The sequence below is a fragment of the Molothrus aeneus genome, chromosome 9 (assembly GCF_037042795.1).
Source record: "Molothrus aeneus isolate 106 chromosome 9, BPBGC_Maene_1.0, whole genome shotgun sequence".
Taxonomy (NCBI): Eukaryota; Metazoa; Chordata; class Aves; order Passeriformes; family Icteridae; genus Molothrus; species Molothrus aeneus.
In genome coordinates, this window is record NC_089654.1 from 9462608 (window position 1) to 9488325 (window position 25718).

Sequence of the window (25718 nt, forward strand, 5' to 3'; positions counted from 1 at the left end):
GAAGCAAGTGTCCTGAATCTATCATGAAAACACAGAGTCACAGCACATCCATTTTTGGTTTCCTACCAGAGACACCTTAAAAGCTGTGGCAAAGGTGAGTCCCTGCAAGCACTCTAAACACTGCCAAATGTCTAGAACTTGCTCTACACTTCTTTCTCAGGCCCTGTCCAAGTTCCAAAATTGATAAAGTCCCCAAAGATTTACCAACAGACCCTGCAGCATATGTCCATGCAAATATCTAATTAGTATGCATAAACTTAGACTTCACATGTGGTCTTAATTTGGAAATCCACTTACTTTCTAACTCAGGTTATTACAACTGCCAATTTAAAATGCAATTTCCATGCCTTCATAAAGTAATAAAATCCCTTCATTCATGCAGCCATAGTTCCTGCTGTCTTTTCCTTTTCTATCAACATAAAAATATGAAATCCTATTTGTACAGTCAAGTATTGAATGTTCTCTACTCCCTAATAATAAACTAAAAAATAAAATAATTTATGACTTTCATCACCCACGACTTTCAGGATTATTCTTAAACAAAACTATTTTTATCTCTATTGAGCAACATTTAAGTAGTCAACATGTTACCACCTAAAATGCAAACTAAAAGTAACTTTATCTCTGACAAAATATTTTGGAAAAAGAGCAGCTGTGTGTTTTAGAAGACACAAATGTAGATGAAGTTTTCCCATCAGATTAAATGCCTGTTTTTGTAACAAGTATCCAGGCAATCCACAGGAGGTAGCACTATGCACAACTGGCATTAATGATTTGTCAGCACTGAATTAGTGCTGTATTTTTCAATTAAAAGAGATTATATCTAATTCTTTTGTGAGGAGGTGGAACTCTAATCTCTATGCACTCACCTCACTGCCAGCGCACATAAGGGGCAGAGAGGTGGATGGAGAGTGTGGTGGGAGAGCACATCTTGTACCTGGTGTCTGCCCACCCCATTCCTTCCAAGACCTCACCCTGTGAGTTTAACAGCCACTGCCCAGGTGCCTGCATAGCGCAGAGATCCTAAATAATACACAGGATACAATAAATAAATAAATAATAACTGCATTAAAGCGCTGGGACTAAGCAGGAACTGTGGAGATGGAATTTCCCTTTATAACTAGGAGGGGGTTTGAAGCTGGAACTTCTATCTCCACTGCACTTCACCAGGCCTCTTGAATTATTGATTCCCGTACTGAACCGACAAACAACACAGAACTGAGGTCTCCTTTAGCGGCGGGAACCATCCCCGTCCCCAGCCCGTCCCACAGCCAGGGCGACATTCCCGGCGGGAACGCGGCTCGGGAGACGCCCGGGGCTGCAGCGCCACCGCCAGGCCAGAGGCCGCAGCGCAACTCACACAGCGGCCACCCAAAAAATCTCGATTTTATTTCTAGAATCGGCTACAAATAACATATTTTATTTTTTTAATCTTTTTTCCTTCGTAAATGTCCCAACCGTCATCTCTCCGTTACCAGAAAAAGGATGCTGCAAACCACAGCTCGGCATTACAAAGCGAATTCATACTCCAGCTAAAGAAAAAGGCCAGTTATTAACAAGGGGTTGCTGTGGGACAGGGTCCCAGAAAGAGCAGAGCCCTGCTGTAAAATCACTGATGATCGCAGGGGTTCTAACGCCGTTTGACAGAAACTCACTCGGATCGTGGAGTTCACGGTTCCTGTCCCCAGCCCTGGCACACCAGCAGATGGCAACCCAGCTCCACAGAGCCCTGCGCAGGCTCCAGCAAAGCACAGCCTTTGGATTCCACTTCCACAGGCATTCAAAGGAATCACCCACCTTGTAGTAACAATCTCACTAACTCAAGCCTGTAGCCAATTAGCCACTCTTCCTCATAGCCAGGAACAATATAAATTTTAATTTTATTTTTAATATACAGCATCCTGCACAAAGGAAATATGCTATTAGGGGAAATTTATATATTAGGTACAGTTGATTCTATTCCTAATATATGTAAATATGAAATTTAAAAAAATTAAAAAAGGAAAAGGAGCAAAAATTTAGATAATAAAAACTCAATATCATCTCCTACATCTAAAAAGCATACCCCAACTTGGAGACCAAAGGTACCACACCCCAGTGTGAGGTCGGTTCCCAGCTCCCAGCACATGCCAAGCCAAGGCCCCAGCACCACAGGATGACCCATTCTCCCCATTCCACTCAGCATTGCCTAATCCACACAGCTTTGGGGAACTGAATGTTCACAATAAATCAGGCTGAGTGTTGTTCCACAGAGGAACTTCTTCAGTTGAGAATTGTTTAAAATCTTTGCATTTGAGCTTTTCTACCCTCCAGATCATTATTCAAAATCTAAGAGGCTTGGGTCTTTTACCATTTCTTCTAGAACAAGATGAGGAAAAAATTAACTCTCTGGCAGTGTGTACAATCACAATGAATATGCAATTATTTCACTTTGTTCCAACTTTCACTCTGTTTGAAAGTAAATATAAACCCCTAAGGCATTTGAAATTATCCTGTGAAGATGAGACTGACCCTACAAGGAAATCTTAGCACTCTGGCATCAGAGGATTAACAGAGCACCAACTGCTTAGTCAGCAACTTTCATCTCTGAAGATGAAGAAATGGCTCTGACCACATCCCATAATATACCCCAGAATATAAGGAAGAAAGTTTACACTAAATAAAACTGTAACCACCCAGCTGAAATCATCAACCTCATTTTCAAAAATTATGTCCAGTTTTTCAGTTCAAGGAGTGCCACAAGTTTCAGTTCAGTACTGGAAGCACCTCAGAAAATTCGAGTTTGTAAGTATTAAAAAAATAATTTCAAAATCTCTTTCACAAACATATCTAAGTTTCCATTGACAGGCTTCTTCAAATGTTTTCCTATCACCACACTTGGCAAAAGGAACATGCATAGTTTCTTATTCCTGGAACATCTCAAACTTTTCCAGGCATTAGATGGTGAGCAATGCATAAGAGATGTGGTCCTAATTATTGGGCTGCACATTATCAGATGTTTCTTTCACAAAACCCTGGAGAGGGTGCTTGAGATGCTCTCTGTGAGGGGCCAGGACATGGACACACACACACACACACATTATTTGTATTTACAAATAAAGAAGCATATTCAGCACTAGTGTAGTGCTCTAGGTAAGCATCCTGTCCTTAATAAAAATGAGGGGAAAGCCACCCCTTGCCCACCAATAAATGCTCAGCTATGGAATATTAGCACCTTATGGCATTGCTCCTGGCAATCAGTTTCATTCACATTGTGTTTTGTCAAAATTAACAGTTGCAAAAAAGACACTCCCAAACTACCTGTACAACAATCACAACCATCTCTTCACAAGGTCGTTTTCCTTTCTAAAATTAGAAACCCTGATGTTCCCTATGCCTTATTTCATAAGAGAATGCATCCACATAACTGATCTTTTGCATCACCAGTGACAGGACTCATGGAAACAGGATGAAGCTGAGTTGGGAGAGGTTTAGGTCAGATATCAGGAAGGAGTTTTTCACCCAGAGATGGTTGAGCACTGGAACAGGCTCCGCAGGGAAACAGCTGCAGCACCAAGGCTGTCTGAATTCCAGAAGTGTTTGGACAACGCTCCCAGGCACATGGGGTGACTCTTGGGGTGTCCTACACAGGGCCAGGAATTGGACTCAATGATCCTTGTGGGTCCCTTCCAACTCAGCATATTCTAGGATTCTAGAATTCTATTACATCCCTCAAAAAAACACAGTCCAAGGTCTAATTCTTTTTATGACAGGGTAAGATCTCAGATAAATCCCCAAAATTAATTCAAAAGAAATCTTCCATAAAATTACCCTTCTGTTCCTTAAATGTGCACTCCATACATATTCCCTGCACCCATTTTTTTTAGTGTGTTTGGGTCCTGACAGCAGGAAATACCACTGAGCTGCCCACAATGATGCTTTATGTGTTTTCCTCTGATTACTTCCTCAGCTATCTTAGGGATTTAAAGTCTTAAATAGGATACTCCCCAGCAGAATTCAATCTCATAGGATCAGAGCCATTCGTCTTAAGGTAGATGATGAGCTGAAGGTCATCCTCTAAAATCCTCACATATATTTAGAAGGCACACAGATCAGATCAACACCTTCCATTCCACAATGACAGCTCTCAGCATTCACTCTGCCCTGGCTTCTTTCTCAAGTCAAGGACCTAGTGGCAACTGCTGTGCAGGCACATTAATCCAGATTATCACACATGTACAAGCTGAAAGATCCTGCCCAACAATAAATTGTGTTAATATAGTTTAGCAAGTTAGAATTTTTTGTATTCCCAGTTCTGGAGTTATTGCTGATAAGTAGCCTAGCTATCAGGCTTGTTTCAGAAGATGAAAAATTTCTGTAGATTTGCTATTATTAACTTATCTCTTAGCTTTGCAAATATTTTTAAAGAGGAAAAGAATGCAATTTAAGCACAGTAAACAACCTATAGGATTAGTAGTGGTTAGAAAGCAAAAAACCACATTACTGAATGCCCCAAAGCAATTCAGCAAAGGAAAATCTACTGATACCTGCAGAGCCAGAAAGAGGGAGCAGAAACAATGCACACAGCTTTCCTGGCTTTCCTAAATCACATTCCATTTCTCTCTAGCTATCCAACTACTGTATTATAACAAATAATAGAAGAATTAAATGCTCTAGCAGTCAAGGCTAGCATATTAAAATGACACTCTGCATTACTGAACTTACTCATCTCTTAATAGAGCTATTCTTCAAAGAAGATTAATTATACTGGCAAGAGACCTTTTGCTATTCTAATTTGTGAAATGTATTTCAATACCACAAGCATATTAAAACAGCTGCAAACATGTAAGTGGCTCCAAAATCTCAGGACTCGCTGCATTTAATTAGGTGTTCATCTTGTGATGTTCTTTAGTCACTGCTTTTGAAACCCACTTCACATAAAAATTCGTAATGTTTAGGCTTAATTAAGTGCAATTGTAATGAAACACACAGCCCAGCATAGAATATACAGAGATAGGAAAGTGACCATACAGTGAACAATAGTTCAACACCCAAACACCATCACAGAGGAACAAAAACTGAATTTAGAGATTAATTTCTCTGTCTTACTTAGGAAACAGAGAATTTTAAATTATTTTAAAATAACTCGTTGGCATTGTGTTTCAGATCAGAACATTTGATAGACAGCACAAACACTGCCATGACAAACTAAAAACACAGGATATAATATGAGTAATATACAGAAATGTAACATGCAAACATCTGCAGCTCGCTGAGCTGCACACAGCTGTTAAGCAACAGCCTAGTACTCCAAATTAAATATCTGAGAATTAGTGTTTTGTTTTAAAGCACAGTTATTTTCACTAACCTAAGCCATGAAGCTTCAAGGCATTTATTTGCCTCTAGAGAACAGGCCTGTGTTTTAACATATTACTTTTTCTAATCCCCCTCAGATAAATACTTCTAGCCAAGTTCATGTGAGCATTCTCCCTTTCTGTTACCACTGAATTTAGAGCCACTGGTGAGAGCATAAATTTAAGGCAAACACTGAACAGGCACCAAATTAAGACACAACACAATTAAACCAAATCAGAAGAATTTCAATATAGTAACAAGTCTGAAAATATCAAGACTACAATTACTTCATTGTGAAATCAAAATTAGTTGTAACACAAAAGTGTGACTTTTTGAACCTTGAAGATTTAAGTTTCCTTTCATAACCCAGTGGTGCCAAACTGTCCAAGAACCCCCAAAAAATTCTCAGGGCTTTATCCAGAATTTAAAAAAGAATTAACTTAAGGGGTCATTGCTTCTAAGCAGTCTTACAATATAACATAAATTTACCCAGTTATTTGCAGCACTATAAGTAGCACACACCAAAATTCCTCACTTGAGTAAAACTTGTTATACAAATAACTCTGTAGATGTTCAGCAAAAAAATTTCAACTTTGGCTCTAATCTACTACTTACCAACAATTTCTGTTGCATATATGCCTGCTCACAAGTAACTGCCTTTTCCTACCCTTGGAATTTTCTTCACCTCACACATCACTGATTTTAGAATTTTATGGATAATAAGGAAAACTTACAAACAAAACATGTGTTCCTTTTCGTGTGCAGTTCAGACTTGACTGTAGCCACCTGAGTGTGTGTCCCCATACAGAAAATGTTAATTTAGTAGATGCAACGTTCCTCAAAAATATTTTCCCAAAGGTTTTTTACCAAAACCTTTTGACAGAAATCACGAAGAAGAGCATATGTTAATTTCAGCTCTTCAATTACTTGGACATAAGAGTTATCCCTTTCAGATTCATCCCCCTAGCTATTCCCTAGAAAAAGAGGCAGAGGCAGATATTCAGAAAGCTGATTCCCAATTCAACTTGTTTGAAATGGTTGGACTCCCATGCTCACATCTCCTAGACTTCCAATGATATTTCTTTCAGGCATCAGGCAACTGAAGTAGCTTTGAGAAGGAATGTCCCCAAAAAGAATTGATTCTTCAACACACATTTTTTCCTGCTTTCTGTCTAAACCAGGATGAACATATTCTCTTCCTCGCTCACCTTGTAGCCTAAAAAGTCCCACAGGAACAAAATGCTGCTTTCACTGAGCAGGAACAGGGGAAACAGGTAAAAATTAAAGCACGGGATCACATCACTTTTTATAGCACAAAAGCACCACGAGTATTCATTCCCAGAGGCACTCACCAAACCAGCAGTAAGGGAAGGAGCAGATTGTCCCAGAGACTGATTTCTCATGCGGACCAGGTTGGAGGTATCTCCAGGAGGCTGCCACAGCGTCTGTCCCACTCCACTATGGACACTATTTGATAAGGGAAGTAGCTGTTTTCCTTGAAAAATAAAATCAAAATACCATCAGCTTGTTTCTAAACAAGTCTGCAAGTTCAAAGTACAAAGCTGAGAACAAATACTGCATAGGAAGAAAAAGATAAATTAATAAAAAAAGCAATTTCAAGATTTTGGTAGGTTAAAACTTGTAAGAGCACCTTACCAGTAAATTGATAGCTAATAATTTCCAAAAAAATCTACTTTACACTATGAGATAATGGGGAAATCCAAAAACCTTGTAAAAACAGACTGCTATCACTTTATAAGTTTCCATATTTCACTCACTTTAAAAAGGAAACAATATTTGCCAAAAAAGAAGGCAAAATCTCTTCAGTATAATTTTAAAAATTCTTTTGGATATGGATTCCTAATTGAAAATTAGGTAAAATATCGTCTCCTCTAAGTAGCTTGGTCATCTAGACATCTCCACTTTCTCCTACCACTGGAACACTGAGCACTGCATTTCACACAGCTGTAACATAATACAGTGTATGTTTAAATATTGTCTTGCTTTGAACAATGGATGTTTTTTGCTCAATACTGATTTTCTAGTCAATGCAACACTCGTTTTTGAAAAATGTCAAGCAGTAAATTTCTGCAATGAGAAAGAACCAAAGTCAAAGTAGGTCATATTTTGACTCCACAGAGCTTGACAGCTTCCTTTTATGTACAATGTCATCCACAAAGAAAAAAGAGAAGCTATTTCTGTGGTTAAAAACACATAAGTGAAGAAGCCTGTGAATCTGGGTTCGGTTATTAGCTCCCAGATGACTTACTCTGTAAGTTTGGTCAGCCAAGCCCTGTACTGCAATTTCCCCATTGCAAAATGGAAGTGGATAATACCTCTGTTCCTTAAAATTAGGACTATGGGACTAAATAACACACCCTCTTCCAACCATAGTGAAGAGTCTTGCATTCAATGGATTACTACATGATCAGGAATCACAGGGGACTGAGACATTTATTGCAGTAAGTAGCAGGAAGGCTACACCTTTAATCACAAATATGCTGCAGAAAAAGACTTGTTCTCTCAGAGGCAGAAAGGTGTTTACAAATTCAGCTGCACCTTAGAAATAAATGTGAATTATTACATTCATTCCAAGACAGTGGCTGCAATATTTGGAAGGCTGCCACATAATGTGACCAGCCATGATGCTGGAGAAAGGTGTGGAGTGGAAGTGGTGGGGTTTTTTTCTTTTTTTAACTTGTTAAGATTAATTTTCTGTGATAGCTACAGGCAATGGGCCAAGTATACACCAACAGAATGAGTCCAAGTGTATGAGAGATGAGCAGGCTCAAATTTGTCAAGCAAACAGACACAACATATTAGTACCCTCTTCCTGGTCCCACTCAAGCTGCTTACAGCTGTGGACATGATTTTCATGGCTTGATCATTCTCAAGATAATGTAAAATAAAACAACTCACCAGCAGAGACCTAAACCTAGAGAAATGTACATTGCTGAATTTATCTCTGTACAGCACTAACAAAGATATCCTGTAATAGCAAGTCAAATAATATAATTATCTAGCAGTCTAAAATACCCATGCTTCAGGACAAGAATAACTTTATTTAAGTCTCTATAAGATACGGTTATCAATATCTCCTTTTAGTTCCAAAAAACCTGAATCCAGGAGGGCAGAATTCCATCAAGAGTCAAATCTCAGCCCATCAGTCATCTGCATTCTTCAAACTTATTTGATTCTGTAGCAAAAATTAGCAGGAATCATTTTAAGGATGGAACTTGAAGCTAAAGCCTTTGCCCGTCATTCCTTAAGTTCTACACACATTCCAAACACCTACACTGAAAATATACATCAAAACCTGTACATTTTCTCTACCCAGTTGGGTCAGATTGATCTTTTTCAGGCTCTTTACCCCTTCCTGAATCAGGTATAGTAGACTGAAAAGTAATCAAGATGAATCAACAAGTTCTGGAGAATATAGAATTTCTTGTTCTGATATTACACTCCCCAAACAGAAAAATTGTTTTTAAAAGAGAGTAGACCTTCCAGTTTTCCTACTTCCTCCTATTTACTTTGCTTTCTTCTACTCAAAGGGGAAAAAAAAAGCTACAGTACTAACTTAGGCCATTGAAGTCAGTCAACAGCTGTGGGGTTCATAAAGTTCTGTTCTCCTCTAGTGATTAACCTACCTTGGAGAACAAACTTGCACATGTACAAAACATTATGAATGTTTCCATTTTTCAAAAACTATCCACTTACTACAAACAAAACACTAAGCCAAGGCCAAGCCAAAATAAAATATATATAATTTACTGCTTATTTAATTCTATTACACCTAACACCTCAACCATGAAAATATTTATCTTCCTCTGATAAAAGATGAGGGACCAGGACTGGATGTATTTTCACAATCATATAAATCAAAAAAGGTGGTTTCACCTTCTTCCTCTTTCTCTCCCACTGAGAATTTTCAACTCTTCCAGTTCTTGCACTAACATGCAAATAGGCAAGCAGCCTAATTAGGGAGGAAATGGGCTGCAACTTAACCCTACAGAATAACAGTGGCATTCGGGCATATCAGCTCTTTCATTCTAGACTGATCATGCAGCTCTCTGTGCTCAATTCCAGTACCACAGACTCTGATATCAGTTTTAAATTGTTGTGAAACCATCCCCTAGCCCACTAACAAAGTCTTTGAAAAAAAAGAAAACTACTGAACTTGGTCCATTTTTGGCTAATTACTTGCCTATGCTCGCTCCAATGATTCTACAGCTGATAAACTAAATTCAATTACAAGGTTGAATATCATGTTCACAAGAAAAAACAAATTTTACTTGAACTAAAAAAATATCAAGTTAGTATACAAGATTTTTTACTTTGAATGACAATTTCCTACAGTGCTTTTGAAGCCAAAAAGAAATTAAATAGTAATTTAACCATGATATAAAAAGTCAGTTTCCCAGTAAGAAACAAAAGGGCAAAGTGGGTAAGTTTACATTCAGTGCTGATCTTAAAAGGGGTAAGAATACACCAATATGTCACCTAAAGTTCCACAACTTCATTCTTTAACTTTGCATATTAAATCTTGGTTTTTAACTTTTCACTCTGGGCAATATAAAAATTTTCACTCTCAAGCCAGGCTTTTTCACTCTTCTCTACTGATATTTCTTTTTGCATCTTTCCCTTACATAAAATTTTGTATGCCCTGCCAACAAGAGGTCACCTTACCAGTGACTTACCAGTATCTTTTATTATGACTGTTATGCCAACAATGCTGAATCTTCTTTAATACTAACCAAGTATCATACTCTACAAAATGGCATACCTGACAAAGAACTTGCCAAGCTACCCCTCCGTAGCTTGCAGTCATCTTGACTTAGCTGACGGTGGAGCTTGGTTTTCCCAGCAGATGAAAAGATGTCAGGATTGCTGAGCTTCCTGCAACGCAGTGGAGTGGACTCTGTTATCATCTCCTGGAGGAAGAAAAACACGCAAAACTTTGTTAATGCCAGCCAAGGATCCCCTGTCTGAAACATGCAATCTCCAAAGCATAAAGGAGACTGTTCAAAAAAATACAAAGAAACACACCCCACCATCCCCCCAAAAAAATAAAAACAACAACATTTAACATCCCCCTCTTTGCCCTCTTTAGTGGCCCATAGCTGCACAGAAAGCACATCACAAGGTCCCTGTCAACTCTGGTCCTTGAACACCACTGCTGCAAGAAATGCCATTAATAATAGTCAGAAAAATGCAATTATGCTACAGCAGTTCTTTTCTCTTACAGTATTTAGGACAAAATGGCACTGAGAAAACAAGCTCAGCTGTGATTAAAGCTATTTCCTGCTAAAGCAGAAGTACTTTCTCTGATCTTCTTCAATCTTTCTTCCATCCAGCCTATGAGTAACATACCTATAAAGAAGCTGTTGCAATGTCCATTGCAACCCAAAACTGCTATTATAAGTTATAGCTCTACAAAGACCATATGCATAACCAAATAATAACTAGGATAAGGATCAGCCTTTGTGTCATGTCTTTGTTATTACTACAAACAAAATTAGACGTGTATTTGTCAGAAACACTCCCACACATGTGAATTCCTTTCACAGCATACAGCAAGATTTCAGTCAAAATAGCGTAGGCAGAGCAGTGTCAAGCACAACCATTTGTGAGTGCTTTTCTCATGCATTTCATTGTTCTTGAGGTGTCAAACTCTCATTCCACACCCAAAGAAGAACAACAAGCTTTGCTATCAGATATGGATTTGGAGAGGTGACACTTTCCATTATAGCCCATATAGATGAACTGTTCAAGTTCTCCCTTTTCTGCAGTGTGAAACACTCCACTTGTTTCATGGACTCCTCCATTTTATTTCAAATCCCTCTCATTAGCTATACAGCACTTCAAACCATGCTTATCCTCATAAAAATCTCATCTGAGGCAGAAAAAAAACTTTCCCTGCATGATACATGACCACATGATTTAACATAGCTTTAAATTATGCTTAAATCAAAAACTAGTTTACCAGTTACGGTTTTTAATTGAAATTTGCAGATTCAAGTCAAAATCTATTTCTAAAGTCATTAATTCAAATCTATTCAGTCTACAGTGTTATGCCTCAAACTGTCAAATCCAGACCAGGAGTACACACTTTAAAAACCTCAAGGGGAAGGGAGGGGAAGGGGATGAATAAAGTGGCTTCATATGAAAAAAAAATTATTTGGGATTTGAAATAGAATTCTCATTTAGCTCTGAGTCACTCATTCACAACCTTTCTTAGACCCCATCTCCTTCGAATCATGAAATTTTTTGGCACCTCATAATACTGAATTTTATTACTGTTTGAGGGACAGCAGTGCTGTGCTCCACATCAGCCTCAGTGGTGCACCTTTCCCAGGCTGCTCTGGATACAGCTCCTTCTCTGGTTCAGGTCAGACTTTCAGTCACCACAGGGTCTAAACCAGATCACAGAGACAGCTGGGTACCAGAGCAGGTCAGGTCATTCAGCTCATGCAGCCATAAACAGTTGTGTTGGTGCAAGAAAGGGGGGGCTCAAAAACAAATAACCTGGGGGGAATAGAGAAAACTGCTCAGCTGAAAAACTGTCTAAATCTTATGGTTCCTTGTGCACATCTTGGAGCAAAGAGTGTCACATTTTCATTTGTCTCTGACCTTCCCCACAAAGGTACTCAAGTCCTTTGTTTGCAGCAGGCTGTACTCTTCTCCTTTTCTGTCATTTGGAGAGCTGAAAAGGCATCTACCTGTCTTTCTCTCTGTACTCGGGAGTAAGCTAAATAATATTAAACTGCAGCATTAGCAGTCCCCCAGCACAGGGGACTCTGAAAGCTGCAGAGGTCAAGGGCAGAGAGTCTGTTTTTCTATTCAGGATGGTAGAACATGGTTATATTTGTGCATATTACTGTAAGTAGACATACACACACTTTTAATGAGGCCTGTCCTACACCTATAGTGTCTGAAATCTGGCACATGTTTACTATCTGTGACAGTCTGAAATTACCACACCTTAAAAAAAAAACAAAAAACAAAAAACCCACGAACATGGGCACTCCAGCTTACAAACAAATTACCTAAGAACTTCATCCAGCCTACCCTCTCACACTCCTTACGTTTCAATTCCAAATATTCCCAGCATCCTTCAGCATCCAGCTACTTCCCTGAAACTAGTCATGTGTTGAAAGGCCCCATGCACATCAGCAGCAGTTAAAATTAAAATGTCAAAGACTAACTTGAAGCGTTCTAACTGGGACTTCTTTCTTCAAAGTTTTGGGGGTGTTTGTTGGTGTTTTGGAGGTTTCATTTGGTTTGTTGTTTTGGTTTTTCCCCTGCAGGTGCATATTCACCTCCCTTTCAACACACACAGAAACACAAACACACATACAAACCTCTCACCAATCGTTCTCAGTGAGCTGCAGCTAAATAAGAACATTCTTTCACATGGGACACCAGGTAAGGAAAGGCACTGAAGTCAGAAGCCAAAGTACTCTCAGTCATGTTACAAGCAACTTCTGTGTTTTACATGTCTCCTTCCCCACAATATACAGGCAATGCTTACCAGGCAAGGAATGTGCCCACTTCCCTACCCTTCCCCTTTTCCCTCTATGCACAGTCTCCTTTTATTGGCAAAAATAATTACAAATTCTTAATGTGTCTTCTTGAGTTACAGTACACAAATCTTGTAGCTCTGATAATATCTAAATCAAAAGCTCCCCAGCTGAAGGGCACACCTACTCCTAGCACAGTATCTGATCAGCTCCAGCACCCTGCCTACACACACCTTTGAGGTCAGCCCAGTGGCATAAGCTACTTCTCAAAAAGCCATTCCCTGTGACAGCTGTCCCCAGGTTCAGCTTTCCACCAAAACTACTACAGAGACAAGAAAGGAATAGTAGAAAGGTAAAAACAGCTTCCCACAGTCACCAAAGAATCCAGGCTGTCCTCTAGAAATGAAGGATTTGGTACATATTACATATGGAAACCTCTTCATGAACCCTTTTCTTGTTAAGCACATTAAACCCTTGGGCACTGAAGACTAAGTAAGTGTTAAATGTCTGGAAGAAAGGGCCTCCAATCAAATTCTGCAGGTTTATATATTGTTTAAATCACTTTTCAGATAGATATTTTAAGTTTTTTTAAGAAGTGCACTGTTCTGAGACATCCTATTATGTTTTTAAAAAATGCTAAGTGCAACACAGCCAATTTAAAATTTCATTTTCTAAGAGCTGTGTCCATATTTTGTCAGAAAAACAATGAAGAGGGAAAGTTTTAGCTTGATAACAAAGGAACTGTCTTCCATAAGACTGTAATTTCATTCATCCATCAAAACCCTGCTTTGATATTGCAGATCACAGATGAACTGCATGAAAATAGCAGATTACATTACCACTCTGAAACAAGGAAGGGAAAAACTAGAGGAAAAGATCTTTCCTTGTCCTTGCCCCAAAGCAATGCCTACAAAGAACACAAAATTCTTATACAACATTCCAAATTGATGCATAAACTCTTTGCAATGGTAGAGCAAAATTTTGCTTACATGCTTTCAAATTACAAAATTAATCTATCAGAGCAAGTGGTTGAAGAATAGATCACATAGAACAAACTGCCATAATTTTAAGGACTCCACTTCCACTTTTTAAAAGAAAAAATTTTACAGCCCTAAAGATGAAAGCATTAGTAAGCACGTAACACTTTGCCCACACAGTGTGAAAAGGACTGTGAGCCTCTCTCCATTCATTTCTTTTCAAAGGTGATAAAGAACTTAATTTACTTTGGGCTTGTGGCTTTTGCCACAGGCTAAAAATCAGGTTCAAACACCCAGCTGATTCCTGCAAAGCTTAGGGCTGAAGATAAAAGCACCACATAATCTTGATTTGCTAGGCAAAGATTATTGCTATCACTCCCTACAAAGTGCAAACAAAAGTTTGCTCACATAACTTGAAATAGCAGGATATGAAGAAGAATGGGCAAAGCTTTTCTTGGCTATCAAGAGGCTCTGAATTTCTCAGCTCAGTCACTTACCACACTTGCACAGAAAAAGCACTAAAATACTGGAATAAGTTTGTTCCTCTTGCCTGAAATCTCACATTGGGGTTATCACACTCAGCTGGATAGGAAAACCAGATTGTCACAGGGGATGCAGACAAAAGACAAGAAGCCAAATGTGCTTCTCAATTTGCCTGATCACTATATCCCCTGTTAAAAACCTGATCTGGTAATTTCAGAATACAGCTACAAGGATCCTCCTCAGCCCTCATTGCACAGGAAGAGTTCCAAGCAATTACAGCAGGATATAAAAGAACAAGCACTAAACCACTGCAAGGATTGTCAGAAGCTCTTTTGTTTAACCATTGTTCATTTAATGGTGCTGCAGGAGAGCAGCACAGGTCTTTAATCTCCAAAAGGCAGGTGAATACTGCAAGTGTGGATTTGTTTTGCTTGATTGCCAAGTGAAGCATCACACAGTCAGCAAGACTCATACATCAGCATCAGACCAATGCTGGGATAAAACTTCTCAAGACCTGTTTTTATGGCCTATATTTAAGAAGTAACAGATCATGCAAAGGGCACTTCCTTGCATGTAACTGTGTTGTAATTAAATCAAACACAAACTGCCTCACAATTTCTATGACAAGCAAAAGCACTCAATTGTGACTGACAAATATTCAAGTCTGCAGGTCAAAATATGTTAAACTGTTAGCCAGGGGGTGGAGAATCTACACAAAAGTTTTCCATGAACAGGAAATCCATTAGTAAGAAAAATGAGAAACCTTTTTTATGAAGCCTAATGAGCATAACAACCTTAGGTCATCTGGAAGTGAATCCTAGCAAACTGTTGGAAGGAAGAATGAAAATTTAACTACAATAGACTAGCCAAGAATTCACTATTATTAGCCCATCTTGTAAGGAATATAACCAATGAGCAATGTTACTTGAGGGAAACATAATACTTTCTGAATTTTTTGAAAGCACCAAAAATAGCACCAACATTGAAAGCTGCATTTTCTATTTTTTAACACAGTACTGTTTGTCCTTTAAAAGATAAAAGCTTATTGTGTCAGGGCTGTATGCACATCTGAGAAGTATTCTTTTTCTTCTCAGCCTTTCCTCATCACTTAATATAAACTGTGTGCATACCCTTAATGAAAGATAAATCTGATCCTGTCATTAGGCCTGCTCTAATATACTCTAAAATACACTGAAAATTAAAGGCCTGGACAACAGATCACAGACCAAATATCTATCTATATAAGTAGCAATTAGTGCATTGGAATCATAGTATTTATGCTTTAGTATTTAGCACTGAAATTTGCCTTAACTTTCTAGTCTGGGCATTACACATTAAGAGGAGAGGGCCAGCAGTTTACCAGGAAGCTGGGGTGAGCCCACATGAGACCAAAATTATAGACTAAATAAGAATTTTCAACTAAGTTTCTTTTTAACTGTATCTGCTTAACTCATGTACTTGCCAGCAGCACCCTGAAAAATGTCAGAGACAGCAGAATCAAGGAAAATTACAGTAAATCAACATAGACTCTTAGGGGCTATAATATACTGGTTTACAACATCAACAACAGAGAAAAGCTTTACAGAATGTATTGCATTATATAAAAGGGTCAGTATTTAAAGGCAGAAAGAGCTCTACACTATTTTTCTCTGTAGTAGATTTATTTGAAGAACTTTGCAATAAATTTCAACATTCCTACAACAGTAAATATATAAACTGAACTTAGTGTCAATATTAAGTTTTCAAAATCACTGCAAAGCCAAGTGTTATTTGCCACAGCAATGTTTTGAACACATCATGCACATATTTACCATTCTGAATGCCTACAGCTTCCTCTGCACACTCATCTGCAGTTATACCACAGATGACAAAAAAGTTACAAACTCAAAACTTCCTGTTAAAAAAATCCCAGTGTTAAAACCAAACAAACAAGAAAAATAAATGAATGTTCCCTAAAAGACCCAGTATCAGAAGCCCTTACTATCAGATACACCCTCCTTATCTTGTTCTTCAATGAGATTTCTTTTCTTGTTAACTCTTCAGGAGTTACATGGCATGTTTGATTAGAACAAATGAATGAGAAGATTTAATGTTTCACCAGGGAAGTTAGTGCTGTTAACTCTGTTGTGAAGTGTCCCAGCTGCAGGATCACACGAAGAAGCTTGTTAAAAAGAAAAGGTAAATATTTATAACTGTGTGCATTATTAGCCCCTTTCTGAGGCCTATTGAGATGCAGAATTGTTTTATTCCTAATGGAAACACAGTCTAAGAGAGAAGGTAATTAATGATTAAATTATATCAGCTTGAATGTTTTGTCCTTACATGAAAACACAAATGGCTTAAACAAAGTATTCAAATCTACCTCAAGATCTCCCCAACAGCCAAAAGGGAAGAGTAATTCTTGAATTCAGCTCGTAAATGCCTGAAGCCAAATGAATTTCATCAAGGGAAGAAAAAGAAACAGAGCCTCTAAAGTCTGTATCAGACTTCACATAGGCTCAAAGAAACCACTATCAATCTATCAAGACTCCAAACCCCACACCAGGCTCAGTAGCTGCACTCACAACAAAACCAGCCAGAACAAAGACACTGAGCATTAAAGGCCACATCATTCCTTTATCATTGCTCTTCTAGCATGAGTATTGCAAACATTAAAAGGTTGTACTGAGCAGGGAAATTAACTCCTGGCCAGATAAAACAAAACAACTCTATCATTCATCATCCTTACTCATATGCTGTAAGGATTAAAAGAAATTTGACCCCCACCAAAAAAGGGATTTGTAATAAAACTTGATTTTATAAGACATCAAAACACCTTTTCTCTGAAGATTTTCTTTCAATAGACTCAAAAGATGTGCCAAGCATGTGACAAGTCCCAGCATCACTGACTAGGATTCCTGCAAGTTCTCTTGAGCATCCTGTGTGTTATCAAATTTATCTCACTTATCTTCTCTATTCTTGTCTATGAGGTTTTACATGGTTAAATAGAGGTGCATGTTTAGATCTGCTGAAGACCCTAATCCACAGTATTAGCAAGCCAAACTTTTCTTGTTTGTTTATTCAGACATTTATTACACAGTTTGTTTGTTTATTCAGATATTTATTACACAGAAAACACTGAACTTAACCCCTGTTAGCAGACCTAAGCTGTGAGTCAGACTAGAATGGGAACTGCTCATGGAACCAGCAGCAGGAACAGCTGCACTTTCATCTGTGCAGGTTAAGAAGCCTATGATTTCTTATTGGCTATAAAAAGGAGACTTACCAGAGGATTCTGCAGGGTACCCTCATTCCCTGCAACGCTGATGCCCACTTTAGAGCTTTCAGATCTCCACCTATATTGATTTTTGTGCACATGACATTGTCTCACTGTCTCGTTCACAGGGAAAGATCAAATCAACATAAAATACCTACCTATACCTGTGTAAACTCTGTTTAATGCCCAGTAAAATGTTACATGCCAATGAATTTTTATTTGGAATGTAAACTCCCTGGTTTTTTAGGAACAGAGATGAACAAAACCTAATGGTAAGTTTTAAGTTCATTTAATTTACATGAACAAACAATTGTTTCATAGCAATAGAACCAGGAAGGAAGTTTTATCTGATTTTATATATTTCAGACAAGAACCTCCAGGTTGAGTTGGAAAACCTAAGACATGTTATCTGTATTCATATTTGATTCCTGACCCAAAACAATATAAAGTTTTCTATGTCTAAGGCACAAAAAAAATACATTTTAAAATAAAATCGTAGCTGAAAATATGAAGTTTGACAAGTGAACAATAACAGTGTATTAAAATGTGTGTGCTGTATAAGAATTACTTATTTACTAATAATACAGATTTCTAATCTTGTTTTGTAAAAAGCAATTTCCAAAGAAAAATGTTAAGGTTCAGTAAGTTTGAAGTATAATCGCTAATAAAAGTATCTATTGGTCCAGTATGAGATATTGCCTTAAAAAAAATGTCCCAAGACTAAGGAGGCCAGAGGAAAGAAATCCATGTCCAACTGCTATTCCAAGGCTTATTTCAAATGAAGCTGCTTACAAAGAAAATTTGAAAAATAACTCATAAACTGAACTTTGGTGGAGAATCACTCAGGTGAGCTCAAGGGGGTTTTCTAATCAGACATTGAGTGGCTACTTACAAATGGGTAATACAACTTTATGACTTGATCATAACTGTTAAAGCTCACTTGAATAAGAAATATTGCACAAAGCAAAGTATGAAACCAGAAAACAGAACAGAAATCCATTTTAGCAATGCTAGTATTTTTACCGAGGATTTTTTTCATGGATCACAGATAGGGCCTGAATAGTAGCAGTAGTGAAACCAACTGTAGCTAGACAGAGATTACTGGCAAAATAAAATATAACAAGAATCAGTGGACTGCTAAAAGTTAAAACACTATTTGTTCATAAACACGACAAAGAGAGACCAAAATACAATTTAATCTGGTGTTATCATCACTGAGGAGGATCTCTATTTGGAGCATGAAAAAAAATTTTTTTGGTGAAGTTCCACTTCTTTGGCATCAATATTTTTGTTTCCATAAAGCATCTACAACCTTCTCACTTCCTACCACAAATGAGATAAGCAGATCGATTCAGAGCCAAAAATAAGAAGCACTTGTGTGAGGTTTTTCCTGAGAACAAATTTTCCCTGAGATTCAACCGTAGATCTGCATGTACAGAACAGGGGAAAAAATTATCAATTTATTATAAAACTGTGAATAAAATTACCAGTGGCATTAGACCTAAACAAAACTAAGTCAACCCTTGGACACACAATAAGAGTTTAGCCCTTAGCTTCTCGTCACAGATCCCATTAAATGGCAAAGATAAGCTAATTCACAATTCTTATCAATGTCTGTACAAAGAAATGGAAACTCTATAATCTGCACAAAAGCTTCTCCTCACCAAGCAGGGTAATACAGTTCCATTACCAAGGAACAAAAGCCAAAATTTTTTCAAGGACAAGACGTATTTCCTCTCTTCTGCCTGAGAACAGAAACAATGCCCAGTGTTGGGTTATGAACAGCACCGTGCCTTGAGCTCAAACAAAGACTGGAGTCAGCAGACACTCCTGCTGAAGTGTCTGCTAAACTGGCAAAACAACCCTGGAAACAGATTCTCTTCTGTCCTAAAAACAGAGATTAATTTAAATGTCAAAGAATGTGCAAATAATTAAATTAATGAATAATTTAGCTTTCAGGGTCATATTTTTGCCACCTTCATACTGCACGGGTGCAATTTAATAAAGACCTATTTGCTACTAATATGTCACTGGATCCATCTATGCCTGGATATTTAAATATCTAAATGCCTTCAGTCACCCCAGTAGCCAGACAACTTATTTATAAGCTTTTCTCTAAAACAGTGATTATAATTTATTCATTTGTTCTCTGATTTTCTGGTGCTGTCCAGAACACTTGACATCACTTCTGACTTGATTCCCTCATTTCCTTCTAAAGGTCTTTACTAAGGCTCCATATTAAAATGTAATTTTTATGATAATAAAATGCTTGTAAATACACTAAATATTGAATGCTGTGATTTTAGCAACTAATAAACCTGTTTTAATTACTAGGCATTCAATTTTTGAGATGACATTTCCTTGCTCTGGGGCATTATAAAAGCTCCTTTACAATAAAACTGGAGTATGATACAGTCATGAGAGCTGCTGAGAGTCCTCAGTGAACAGAGGACACACAGCTACCAGATTAACAGAACAAACATCAAAGAAACATTGCTAGACATGAAATCATTTCACTATCAGTGCATTTTTTCCAAGTAGCACCCCACGCTGACATTACACACTCTTGTCTAGTTTTGTCTTTGCCAGAGTTTAACACTTTGCTTGCATTAGTGAAGTTGTATTCTCTTAAAACTGCATAGAAGACAAAGGTAGTTTTGTCATTTGTGTACTTGTTTCATGATGACAAATGGGATTTTAGGAGTGCAGAGAAACACAATTTGATCATTCTGAGCTGTACGCCCTTCAATGCAAAGAGAAGCAAATCTCTAGCTTAGCACCTGGGATACCTGGAAATCATAGAATCATGTATTGGTTTTGGTTAGAAGAGATCTTTAAAGATCATCTTGTTCCAGCCCCACTGCCATGGGCAAGGACACCTCTCACTATACCAGGTTGTTTCAAGTTCCCTCCAACCCGCCCTTGAACCCCTACAGATACGGGGCACCCCCCACCTCTCTAGGCAACCTCCTCCAGTGTATCACCACACTCTTGGTAAAAAATTCTTCTTGTATCTAATCTAAATCAACCCTGCTTCAGTTTAAAACCATTACCCCTTGTCCTATCCCAAGAGGCCCCACCAAAAGAACTCCACATGCACAGAGAGACAGCCTTCCTGGAAACATGGACCTAGGCTCAAACCACTTGCAGAGTCTAACTCAGGTGTTTGTGCAGTCCTTCTGCACATGTATGACCCTGAGTGGGATGAAAACAATCTGCAGAGGCTGCAGCACAAAGTTCCCATCATACATAGCAACAGAAAGGCATATAAGAAAACTAATGTATTAGAAAACTAGGTTTTTAAATCATCATTATCAAGGTCAAAACAAGACAGCTGTATTTTTAAAGGATAAAAGGAAACCAGGCTTGAGCATCAATTAATCAATCTGACAAGTACTGCATTTCACAGAAGTCTTCAAGTTTCCTGAAATGCAGCTGAAATGTTTTCTCAAGTTTTCATCCCACAGACTGAACCTCCCTCACTCCTTGGTGGATGTACCTTTTCCACTTAGTTTTTGTTTGTTTGCATTAACAAAGTACAACAAAGTGTCTCAAGTTTGGGTCTAACTGCACACATAATTTTAGTCTTTAGCAAAACTGCCTTCTGAATGCTGCAGGCCAGCATTTGTTTACTACTGTCACCTTTCTGTACTGTCTCTTCCATCCTGGAAAGACAATCTGCTCTGTGAACTCTTCCATCAAATCCCATAGGGGAAATTCAGCAGGGATGGCAGGACCTACACAATCTATTACTAGTTTCCAATCCTGTTGTGCTAGCAGCTAACATGTCCAAGTGATAAACACACACATTGTATATCCAGCCAATTTCCACAAGACAGCTCACAGCCACTGCAAGAAGTTAGGACCAGCTGAATGAGCCCCTTAGGAGCAAAAACTTCACTGGAAATCTGTCCTGAATGGATTGCTGGGTGTTTGGACAATGAGTAGATAATGGAAGGTGCATTCTAAAAGTGCACTGAAAATCAGCTTCTTATTACAACTCTTGTTAAGTATTTTTAGCATTAGCTGAATTAGCTGATATGTTAAACACCTACAAGAGTTTCAGAACACAGCATGACTCAGTAAATGTCAAGACAAAAATTTGCCAAGTATCAATCAATTAACTAATCAACTTATTTTGGCTACAAACAGCTGAGAATGTTTATGGTGGATTACTTGTCACACCTTATAACAAAAATCATTAGAGAAAATCTTCCTATATAGACGGCTCATGAAGACTAAATCAGAAATTACATTTCAAAAATTCTTACACTCCCCAGAACCCACCCTCAACAGTGCCATCTGTTTCTGGAAATTTAAACATGTATATGGAATGTTTTGAATTGCTGTCTTGCTTTTACATTCATAAAAATCCAGACCAACTAAAAGGTTTTAAAACATGTTTTATTGGTAGAAATGTTTACTATATGTATAACAAAAAGTGAAAATAATTATGATGCAACTCCAATAGCAAAGACAGTATTTTTTCCTGGAAAGAAACACAGCATCATCCTGTTTTCCATGTAGATAATAGACTCCACTCCATTAACACTAGACCAATTTCAAATAGCAAAAAAATTATAAGCCAGACTTCCAAATTATTGCAAGACCAACCATCAGTCTTGAACCCTCTTCCCTCACTGCACTGTAACATGTATTTATAACAGAACATTTGAAAATAACTTCTGACACATTACTAGATTCGTGGAACCTAACTGTAAGTTAAATAAAAAACTCACAAAAGACACAGCTTAGAGGAAGAGCAAATTAAAAAGTTCTAAATCTGGTTTCAAAGGTAGTTTTTGAGTGTTCATGCTTCTTCCTTCAAAGAGCAGCATTTTCACCAGGCTTCAAACAGTACTACATCACTACAAAAATACACTAACCACAGCACACCATTATTTGATGTGGAAATGAAATCATTGAGACTCTATATGACCTGTCCATTTATCTATTGTGGTTCTTGAGGGACAAAGTCTTGCTGAGGGACAAAGCATTTTGGTTTATCAAATAGTTCACCAGCCTGGTGGTCTTCACTGCTTTGTTAGCTTCAGCTACTCAGCTTCCATAAATAGGAATTAAATAAGACTTAGAAAAACTTTTATTTTAAATAAATGCCTGTCCTCATATCTATAATAATCCACTGCCTTTCTTATAGCACTAAAGCAATGTTGGCTTATGGCAGGCAGCATGGGCAATAAAAAATATCTATCAAAGCAAAATGAAGAACTGCCCCTTCTAAAGACTCTTAAGAACTACCTTGACAGGCAGGACAACATTTACACTCTGGGCTGCAAGAAGGCAGGTGAGCTTGCTCAAGAAGTCAACTGCTAGGTGTAAAGTCAATACCACATACCTATTCCTCCAACACAATAACACTTGGATTTACTATTTGGTTTCCCAAAGCATCCAGTCAGGAATATATCCAAAATCTTTGAGTGCTTTGCAGCTGCCTAATCCTAGCCTTGGACAGCACCCCACTGTTATCCTCAAGTGCTCTGTAACAAACAGTAAGCAGCAGCAGCTTCCCCCTTAAGGCTAATAATTATTCTAAAGAAAAGCAGTGCCACACCAAACCCTAGCACTTCTGACAGAAGAATTCTCTTGGCTCCTTCACTTCTATTCTGCTTTTGGACAAGAAATGCAGCGTACTGCATCTTTCCACCGCCTGCTTAGCTATTCTAATATGCAAGATATGAAATTAATGTGGCTAATACAATATTTGCTCTTACTCTTCACTTGTGACAGGAAATCGAAATCTCACATGGGCAAGCTGAATCATCTAAGCTGCTGATGCAATGCCTACCTAAATATTGATTTACACAACAGAAATTTGTCCATTAATACTCAACTTTGAGAGAAGTGATGATTCCATTTTCTCAGGCCAGCAAAGTGCCATCAGCCCTCTGGTGCCACTTTGCTCTTACCCAACAAGCCCATTGCAGAATTGGTCACTTGACTCCACATCCCTTTTGTCTGCATCTGGATTTCTCTTTTGGCTCAATTCTCTTATTATCTAATAAGCACATTACAGAATTGATCCCTTGATTCTATTCCACTCTGCCTGCTTTTAGATGACTCTTTCCCTCAGTCGCTTTTTCAGCGCCCCATATTTTTAAACATTGGTATGAACACAGAAGTGAACTCAGAGGAAGAGCTTGCCTGGAGCTGCCATCTCTGTTTGATGAGGGCACAGAAAGGCAAAACTAGGGCTAATGAAGAAGTCAGGTAGAAGCAGCTCTGGGATCAACAAGAATCAGCTTATGGCAGGCAGTGAGACACACCTATGGGGCACTGACAGGTTTGTTCTTTCTGATTTCTTTTACTGCCTCCTCAGAAAAAAGGACCAAGAAGAAAACAAAGATAGAACCACATATGTCACAAGAGAACATCTGATTCCTCCACAGCTACACCCTGGCCTCTTGACTACTTTTGTTTCTCCACAGAAAAGGGAATAAACTTCAGAAAATAAAGTCTGAGGATAAGTAAGAATGCCTGCCAGCCAGCCATGCACTCTGGACTCTGGTTAACCATATTAGAAGCTCCACAGGCTAGAATTGTGCTTTTTATTAGAAAACAGCACTTTTTTTTTTTTTTTGCTTTCTTCCTGCCATAAGAAAAAGAGCTAGACAGCAACAAAGGAAGATGAGAAAAGGAAGTTTGACGTCAGCAAACAGTAACTGAGTTTTTACTGGCAACTTACAATCACAACTTGTAATTCAGGAGTCTTTACCAATGTCCTCCTTAGGAAATTTCTTTAGCTCCCTTGACAAAACAGACACAGGTCAGAACTACCCTAAAATCAACCCTAAACAATTTCACAGAACAGGTGGTAATAACCATTTATATAAACAGATGATTCCTGATCTTCTACAAGTTAGCAGCACTCCATCCCTCCTTTAATAAAAGGGGCAATGATGTTTACAGAATATATTTGGCTATGATTAAGCTATACTTGCTTTTATAGAATATTTAATGTGAATAGTAAAAATTACACTAGATTGCAAATTCAATCTGCATGGCTAACAGTAAGTCCATTTGATTCAGTTTATGTGCTTGAATTTTGAAAATAAACCTTCATCTTCTTCAGATTAAGTTTCATCCCAGCCTGTAGGTTTTGACATGAAGTTATAAAGAACAGCTTTGAGTGTTGTGAGCTGTTACCCACAAGGTCCATGACTGGGAGAACTGCAACAGAGCTCTGATCAGCAGCCTGAGAGTCAGAGCTGTAGAGAAAACTGAGAAGCAAAACGTCAACTGAACTCCAAAAACTTTATTCTTCACTTGTCAATTAAAAGGGAAGACTCACGGTAGAAAGAACCAAAGAACACCAAACTGTTCTGCAGCCTACATACAGAGCTCATCACAACAGGGATACTGCCTTTACTAGCACTGATGACCTAGAGGGAAAAGAAAAGAAAACACTTAGTATATTTGAAGTACAGAAGTTCTAATTAGGAAAAAAGAAAGATCTCTTCAGTTTCCAGGCTTGCCACGCAGCAAGGAAAGCATGGTAACAGCTTCTCTGCAGTTGTGGAGACAAAATAAATCTGAGTAGCACTCTGGGGTTTGGCCAGTTTCTCCCTGCTGGTCACTGACTGCTTTCCAAAAAAGAACAGGGTGAGAAGTCAGTGGAAAAGATCCTTTGCTATTCCTTCCAAGAAAAAAAAAAATAATCAAAATATAATGACAACATGAAGGGAGTAATAAGCTTTGTAACCTATCGTTTACAAGTAGTCTTGGACCAATTTGCATGATTTTACTCATAGATGGAGGAGAAATATCCACATATGCATAATGTTACAAAACCCTCTCTCATATGACACACCCAACTGTGGTAATGCAATCCCCAAAATTGCAAAAAGACAAGTATCCAAAAGTAGTGAAGGAGGAAGCTTGTCTGCGATCACTATTCCAGGCTGCTGCCAGAGTATTACCTGGGTTTGGCAAACACTCCAAGAACAATCAAGAGGGAAATGCACAGAGTTCTAGAAGCAAAAGAACTCAGTGCCTTCTGTTCCAACCAAAGCTCAATTTTACGTTTCAAATACTTCTACATGGAATAGAGATCAGATAGTAGAGAATTTTTACTGCCTGTGCTAGCACAAGCATATTCCGCAGCTGAAAGTTGGCCATTAGACAAAACAA

General features: G+C 38.2%; 1 protein-coding gene across 1 annotated transcript in view; it reads right to left on the reverse strand.

Moving 5' to 3' along the window:
* MAST2 (microtubule associated serine/threonine kinase 2) overlaps window positions 1–25718 on the reverse strand; it is a 187362-nt gene that overhangs the window by 156725 nt on the left and 4919 nt on the right. Inside the window, exons 2-3 of the mRNA XM_066555210.1 lie at window positions 10118–10265; window positions 6687–6829 (exon numbers count right to left, since the gene is read on the reverse strand). Coding sequence (XP_066411307.1) covers window positions 6687–6829; window positions 10118–10265 — 291 coding nt within the window. The remainder of the gene's footprint in view (window positions 1–6686; window positions 6830–10117; window positions 10266–25718) is intronic.